The sequence below is a fragment of the Artibeus jamaicensis genome, unplaced genomic scaffold, assembly GCF_021234435.1.
Source record: "Artibeus jamaicensis isolate MK-2021 breed Jamaican fruit bat unplaced genomic scaffold, CSHL_Jam_final scaffold_666, whole genome shotgun sequence".
NCBI classification, from domain to species: Eukaryota; Metazoa; Chordata; class Mammalia; order Chiroptera; family Phyllostomidae; genus Artibeus; species Artibeus jamaicensis.
In genome coordinates, this window is record NW_026522053.1 from 1,977,779 (window position 1) to 1,986,261 (window position 8,483).

At 44.3% G+C, this 8,483-nt stretch overlaps 1 protein-coding gene across 1 annotated transcript in view; it reads left to right on the forward strand.

Annotated features, from left to right (window-relative positions):
• VWA3A (von Willebrand factor A domain containing 3A) overlaps positions 1-8,483 on the forward strand; it is a 77,764-nt gene that overhangs the window by 68,524 nt on the left and 757 nt on the right. Inside the window, 2 exon segments of the mRNA XM_053659508.1 lie at positions 601-721; positions 2,107-2,207. Of these exon segments, the coding sequence (XP_053515483.1) occupies positions 601-721; positions 2,107-2,207 (222 nt within the window).

Below are 8,483 nucleotides of genomic sequence, written 5' to 3' on the forward strand. Positions count from 1 at the left end.
ATTCCCAGTCACGTGTTGTGCTTTCCCTCCATCTTTCCTGGGAGCACAGTTATGAATACTTAAGGCAAGAGGTTTAAAGCAGCATTGTTGTGGTTATTTTTATTAACGATTACCAAAGAAGAACATGTGTAAGGAAAGAAAAATGTAAGTGCTTCAGAAAAAAGTTAACATTATTGGCAAATAGTGAAGTTATTGGCAAATAATGTAATTATCTAAGAAGTGCATATTAGATATACACTTAGGTGCATATTTTATTTCTGGGTCTAAGTCATGAACTCCATAAAGGTCACATGTGTCACTAGTAGGCACTGGATGGAGTTCCAATTAGCGAAGGGGCTAGAGTATGCAGGCCATGTGCTTTGAGGAGTCCAGTCTAAGTGGTGATACCAGCAGGGTGAATCCACCTCATGAAGCGGCAGCAGTTGCCACTGCCCATAGTCTGGCCGGGAGAGTGGGCTTGGTGATGCTGACAGGGCCTCAATGGCACAAAGCCTTAGCCCATTGCCCCACAGACTTCCTCAGAAGGTTCCCATAGCTCCCAGGGAACTGGCTGGTTGGGTCAGTCATCCTGGCCCCAGCACTCTCTGTCCACCCCTGCAGCGTGGAAGCTAACTTCCTGAGAAATCTGGCCTCCCTCACTGGGGGATGCTATCACTGCCTTGTTGGTGATGACTGGCTCTTCCAAATTCTCTGTCTGCTGACCAGGGGCTTCATGGATGAAAGGGAAGGTTGTAGAGCCACTGAAATGGCTCGTTAACATGTCAACAGACATGTTTTGTTTCCTCCTAAAAGATCCCTGTCCTCTTGTCAAAGTATTGACTTTAAGGCTTGTACTTCCCTGCTGCTCTCCTCTTAGGCCAACTCTCTGCAAGGTTGGGAAAGAAGTGGAGGCTCAGGTGTTATTTAATGATACAACAATTTGCATTATTGAGCACTTAATATGTGCATTTTCATTGCTTTATATAGATGGTCTCTGTTAATCCTCCCATCTATTCTTCTACCATTTAACAGATGAAGAAACAGGCTTAGCCAGGCTTGGGAATATACCTGAAGTTAGAGTACGTGAAAAAGCCGGAGCTCAGAGACCCATGCTCCTAAGCTCTCTGTTTTAATTCCTGCATATTTCTGTCTCCTTGTGTTAAATCCATTGAAACAGATATTCAAATGACCTGTTAAGTAGTAAATTTGGAAATGTCATGGGTTCTGTCACACATGTGGGACAAGAGGAAGGTATCAAGTGATCCTCTTCTGACCTATTAGAAAAATTATGCACATATTTCTAACTTTTAGAATGTTCTGTTGTCAATTACAACATTTTCAGGACAAATTATCAAGTAACACAGCCAACCAGAATTCCAGATTTCTTTTTGGAGGTTAAATATTATGTATCAGAACATGGCATAATTTTTGAAGTCAAGTGCTTTGCATGATTTCTTTGTTCAAGTAACTAATTAGGGCCAAATATTACAAATAATACAGAGGACAGATCCAGAACCAGTAAAAGTAATGGATGTCCTTATTACACAGGAAAAGGAATTTATTGTGAAGATTCTCAGTTTAGTGCCTTATGAAATCAGACTCTGAATAGTTTCTGGATGCAGAATGGGATCATCCCCACAATGCTGCCAGGGAAAGGAGACAGTTCATCTCTCAGATTCTTTTGCAGAGTTTGAGAACTTTCCTCTTAAGGTCAGGCTCTGGAATTTCATTGGGTGACAGAAGAAAAAAGAATGTCTGCAAAGTTCTGTTTTCCTATAAGAAATAGAGAAAGGGCTGAATAGATTTTACTGAGTTAACAGTGAGATTAGGAACATATACCACTTGCCCCACTGACTTCAGTGAAGGCAAGAGACCATCTTGGTTTTTTACTACCCACTTCCTACATTGACTTTTAGACATCTTCTTTCAAAGTATCCTGTTTGTAGAATGACTCCCTTATCAGGTAATGAGCTCCCTGTTCCTGAAAACATGCAAGCTGAGGCCCACAAGATTTCCTGCATTGCAGAGGAGGCTGCATTTAATTAGCTCTAAAGTTCTGAGAGCTTGGATTTTCAGGTCCCATCTAGTCACTTAATGGGTCTAACATAACACTTATTTCTCTTTCTTAAGGACTCTGTGTTGCCATCATTTGAAAGAGATGATTTAAGGAGATTGGCCCAGGTGATCACTAAGGCCAGAACCTTCCTCTGGCAGGCCCAGTCATTCAGGTATGCCCTCCAAGCAGTCCCTCCCACCTGCCACATGGCTCCAGTCCTACCACCCTGGTCATGCACCCTTGTTCCAAGGCTTCCTCCTGCCATGCTTTTTTCCCTGGGCCCAGAAATCTGAGCACTGACAGGACCATCTTTATTCATTCCTGTCTACTAAGTTCCAGTTCCAGAAGAAAAACAATACATAAGAAAGGTCATGTGATTATTTTGTAGAGAAGTCATCTCAGGTGAGGGGATGGACTCCCCATTTGTTGAGTGTTCACTAAGGGCCAGGAAGCATGCTCTGTTTTGTGGATGGTAGTAACTATTGGAAGGGATCAAAAATAATGATTCCACCCTGGCTGGTGTAGCTCAGTGGATTGAACTCGGGCATGCGAACCGAAGAATCTCGGTTTGATTCCCAGTCAGGGCGTGTGCATGGGTTGCAGGCCAGTTCTCAGCAGGGGACACATGAGAGGCTATCATACATTAATATTTCCCTCACTCTTTCCTTCCCTTCCCCTCTAAAGATAAATAAATTTTTTTAAAGATTCCTCTAAACAGAAAGACCATCTTACAAAGAACCACCTACTAAGCACATATTGACCCTGAGGGCAAAGTGACCTGGGAAGCTGTGGCCCACACCCTAGGAGGTACTGTTCCTGCATGAGGGCTCCCTGGAAGCTGAGGGAGAAAAGGCTCTGCTATCCCACGATCTACCCTAACATTCACGCCCTACACTCTAGTCACAAGATTGTCTCTTGCTGGGAAGCCCTGCACTGAACCCCTTCCCTGGAATGTACTTCTTGCCATCCTCTGCCTGGTGACTCCTGCTCATCCATCAAGACACAAATCAAATGGCATCAGCTCCACTCTGAAGATGTCCCTGGGACCCATCAAGAGCTGGGAGCCTCTTGCCTTCCTCCCATAGCATCCTGACCAAACATCTGTCTTTACAGAAGTGATACCACTTATTACACTTAGCACTCCATGTCATGCTTCCTTACTTCGTCAATTATTCTGCTTAGCCATGCATTCTCTTAGCAAGAGGCTGGTGTCTTAATCATCTCTGGGTCCCCAGAACCTGCTATGTGGTAGATACATAGTAAATATTGAGCATGCAGCTTAGTTGTAGGAGCCCAGCTCTGGAAACCAGAGGCCAGATCCTGGTCCCCTCACTCTGTGCTTCCCACCACCATGGTCCAAGAGAGTATGCAGATCCACCATCAGCTGATCCTGGAGGAAGAAGAAATATGTGAGCCTCATCACCAACCTCCCTCACTCCCGGCTCAACCAAACTGAATTGAGTCAACTCTGGAATCCAGTCCAGAGAGAGTGCTCTACTCAAGCATGTGGGAACCGGGTGGGTGTGGGGGCAACTTTGCCCTCAAAGTTCCCCAATCCACCATGGATGAAAGTGAAACTACCAAGACATGATCTGCTTGGGGAGGAAAGGTAGCCGATCTCTCAAAGGAGAAGGGCCAAAAGCCTCTTGCTCAAGGGGCTTTTTTATTGGGTTCGTTTTGCACACAAATACAGGTAAGGATCATACAATAGGTAGCATTTAAAGAACTGTGAGGGCTTATTCTTAGTCAGGGTCAGATAGCTAAAGAGCCATAAAATTATGAGGAACAAGCTTCTTGCTTGGACCCTTATCATTTAAATGAGAGCATTCTTTTTTTTTTAATTTTTATTTTATTGACTATGCCATTACAGTTGTTCTATTCTCCCCCTTCATTCCCCTCCACCCTGCACTCCCCACCCCTACCATTCCCCCCCTTTAGTTTATGACCATGTGTCTCAAGTTCTTTAGATTCTATATTTCCCACATTATTCTTGTCCTCCCCCTATCTATTTTCTACCTACCGTCGATGCTACTTATTTTCTGTACCTTCTCCCCCTTCTCCTCCTCCCACTCCCCTGTTGCTAATCCTCCATGAGATCTTCATTTCTATGGTTCTGTTCCTGATCTAGCTGTCCTTTTAGCTTGCTTTTGTTTTTGATGTGGTTGTTAATAACTGTGCGTTTGCTGTCCTTTCACTGTTCATATTTTTAATGTTCTTTTTCTTAGATAAGTTTCTTTAACATTTCATATAATACGGGCTTGGTGATGATGAAATCCTTGAATTTCATCTTATCTGAGAAGCACTTTATCTGTCCTTCCATTCTAAATGAAAGTTCTGCTGGATAGATCAATCTTGGATGTAGGTCTTTGGATTTCATGACTTGGAATACCTCTTTCCAGCCCCTTCTTAGCTGACAGTCTGATGGGAACTCCTTTGTAGGTGACTGTCCCCTTAGCTCTTGCTGCTTCTAGGATTCTCTCCTTCATTTTAATCTTGGCTAATATAATTATGATGTGCCTTGGTGTGTTCCTTCTTGGGTCCAACTTCTTTGGGACTCTCTGAGCTTCCTGGATTTCCTGGAAGTCTATTTCCTTTACCAGATTGGGGAAATTCTCCTTTATTATTTGTTCAAATAAGTTTTCCACTTGTCGCTCTTCCTCTTCCCCTTCTGTTACCCCTATAATTCGGATGTTGGAGCGTTTAAAGATGTCCTGGAGGTTCCTAAGCCTCTCCTCATTTTTTTTGAATTCTTGTTTCTTCATATTTTTCTGTTTGGTCATTTTTTTCTTCCTTCTGGTCCACTCCCTTGATTTGAGTGCATTTCCTTTCCATCACTATTGGTTTCCTATGTATTTCCCTTCATTTCAATTAGTTTAACCTTCGTATGTTCCTCTAATTTGTGACTAAAATCAACCAGTTCTGTGAGCATCCTGATCACCAGTGTTTTGAACTGTGCATCTGAAAGTTTGGCTATTTCTTCATCACTTCGATTTATGGGCTCTGGGGCTTTGAGATCTTCTTGAGCCATTTTTGGTCTGTTTGCCCCCATTAAGTATGAGGATCGGAGCCTTAGCGGCGGGGCAGGGTCTCCAGGGTGGGGTTGCTGGGTAGTGACGCTGTATGTGGTGGTGGGATCAGAGTGGGGAAACAGCGTCCCCCTCTCCTGCTTCCTGCCACTGGGTGAGGAGTGAAGCCTTAGGTGTTCACCAGGGCAGGGTCGCTCAGGTTGCTGGGTTGTGACGCTGTATGTGGGGCTGGGGTTAGAGCCGGGAAATGGCGGCTGTCTCTGCTGCCTCTCGTTGCTGGGACCCACTCGGTCCCGTCTCACTGCCCACTCCTTCGCCGGCCTATCTGAGCAGGAGTGTGCCAGCACAGTCAACCTCCTGCCCTTAACCCTCACCAGATCCACCGGTCATTCACTGGGTTCGCCCTTTGCAACCCCACACCTGGGATTTACACACCTGAGTCCCTCTGACCGAGTTTTCCTGTGCAACCCCACTTCACCAGCTGCTGGCTTCACCCCTCTTACCAGTCAGGCTGAAGAATTCGTTGTTATCAGACTTCGGAAAAGTTCAATTTTCTGTGCTCTGGCTGTGTTTTCTGTTGCTAATATTTTATTGTCTCTAAACTTGGTTGTGTGAGAAAGCACGGCATCTCCACCTATGCCTCCATTTTGGCGGAAGTCTAAATGAGAGCATTCTAAACAAAGCAGGTTTCACAGGATTTTACATATTCTTTCTTTGGCCTGATCACCCCGGATCCCACTCAAGCTGGCAAAGGGCTGCACAGCCTTCCCAGTCATAGGTTTTTAGGCTTAAGTGGATTAGAGCCAGGAAGCGCTTCTCCCAGATGGAAATGGGGACTCCAGCTATGTCAGAACAGCCAGGAAGTGAGGGTCCATCACTCCCTCTTTGTTGCAGCCCCCTGGAGTCCTTTCGTGATGGCCTCCCAAGTGATCATTTCTGACTTAGGTTGCCCCTCCTCTGAGGGGTCATACCTGTCTTACACTAACCGACTGAGCATTGGGGGCAGAGGATGAAGCAGAAGCAGTGTTGCTGCCAGAGATAAGCTTTGTCTCCTTAGTGGCTCACATTCTGGAGGTCTCTCACTCAGCCTTAGCCATGGGAGGCAGTTACAACTCCTGAAGCCAGGCAGACCAGTTCCCAACAGGTGGGTTCTGCTGGCCCAGTTCCACCATGTACATATGGAATACATATCATGTATTATGTGATCTGGGGTCATTTTCTAAGACAGAAAAATTCCTTTTATTTAATAGGGTCAAAATTACTTTTAAACTGAAGTGATTATACATGTGCGTGAATAAATTTTTGGTGAGATAAAATTTTATTTTTATTAAAAGGCTCATTCAGAATATATGAAGAACTCCAAATCAATAAGAAAAAGATAAACATTTCAGCTTTTTTAAATGGACAAAAGATTCAAATGCAGTGGTATTTTTGTCGTATATGCATAGGTATGCATAGATATATGCAAACGTACTCAACAAACTTACCTATCAGTGAAATGCAAATTAAAACCTCAACGCGATACCACTACATACCCACCAGCGTAGCTAAAACTAAAAAGACTGACAATGTCAAGATACAGGGCTATTTGAAATCTCATATGTAGCTGGGGCAGGGCAGGGGGACATGTAAATTGGTTTAACCACTTTGGAAACTGTGTGACAGTTTCCACTACAGTAAAAAATATGCATATTCTATGCCAGCAATTCTTCTCCAAGAGAAATGATTTCATATGTTTGACAAAAGACATATTCCAGAATGTTTCATAGCAACTTTATTCATAGAAGGCAAATATTGCAAACAATATAAATGTTCATCCATGTGACACATTTGTACAATGGCATACTAATGGTCAATTGAAAAAAAATGAATTGACATCTGTATTCAACAAGGTGCATCAATCTTACAAGCAATATTGGGCAAAAGAATATGAAAGAGCACATACTGTATAACTCCATTTACATGAAGACAAGAATAGGCAAAACTATTGTTGGCAATCAAAGTCAGAATAGTGGGTACCTGATGTGTGGGGAGGGCACACCAGGGTCACATAGGGACCATCTGGTATGCTGGATATGCTCTCTCTCTTGATCTCCACGGTGGTTACATTGATGTATAAGTAAGTAAAGTTTTATCAAGTTGTTTAGAAACACAGTTGACTAAGGCTTAACAAGGCTTGGCTTTGCCCAAGCTCCAATGGGGGCCAAGGGAGACAGCAGTGACCTCGGTCCCTGACACAGTGGATTTGTCTGGTCACTGTCTTGGACAATTGCCCTTCTGAATCACCTCCACACAGAAAATGGCTAGTGGTAGTTGTAATTTTTCTAGAGCTGTCATAACAAAATACCATAAACCAAGTGACTGAAACAACAGGAATTTAGTGCTTCCAGTTCTGGAGTCTGGAAGTTCAAGGTCAAGGTACCAGCAGAGTTGTCCTCCCTCTGAAGTCACTGGGAAGGGTCTGTTCTGGGCTGTCTCCTAGCTTCTGGTAGTTCCTTGACTTGTGGCAGCATCACTGCAGTCTTTACTTGGTGGGCTCCCTGTGTACATGTCTGTGTCCAAATTTCCCATTATGAGGGCACCACTCATACTGATTAGGGCCCTACTCTAGTATGCCTTCACCTACAGTTACCTGTGTAATGTCTCTTTCCAACTAAGGTCTTATTGTGAGGTACTGGGAGTTAGGAATTCAGTGTATGAATTGGAGATGGGGCACAAGACAACCCATAGACACTGTGTTATAAACTACGCTTCCTAGCAGGACACCACCAACCAGCTACGCAAGGGAACGTGAGTTCTCTGGCCCTGCTGATGGGAGAGGGGGGCTGATATTTGTGAATGGAAGGATGAACCAGAGACATGGTTTGTGAAGTGGTGAAGCATAGGACCGGGGTTTGAATCCTAATCTCATGTGGTGATAGCAGCTACCACTGATTGAGCACTGACTGGGCAGGTACTGCACTCAGCATTCTGCATATACCTCGTTAGCCACAAGCCTCACAATGTGTCACAACTGTAAAGTACACACCAGTTCTACTTTATGGATGAGGAAACTGAACCTTGTAGCTGACCAAAGGCGCAGAGCAAGAAAGTGGCAGAACCAAGATTTAAACCCAGGGCCGACCCCATGCCTTGCCTACTACACTCAGCCCCTTCCATCTCTTTGAAATGGTTTCCCTGTCTCCAAAATTGAGCTAAAACAGAGTTATGAGGGCTAAGCAAGATACTTTACCCCTTGCACATAGCATGTGCTGGCTAAGATTTAGTTTTTTCTCTCCCACACTCAGCTGTGCCTATAGGCCATTCCTATGGGTGAAGCCTTTCCTGTGACCCTCTTCAGACCAAAGTAACAAACCCTCTTGCTGGGTTGGCCTTCTGGGCACAGGTCCCTCAGTGCTATCAGAGTGGCTGTGCAAGCTGTC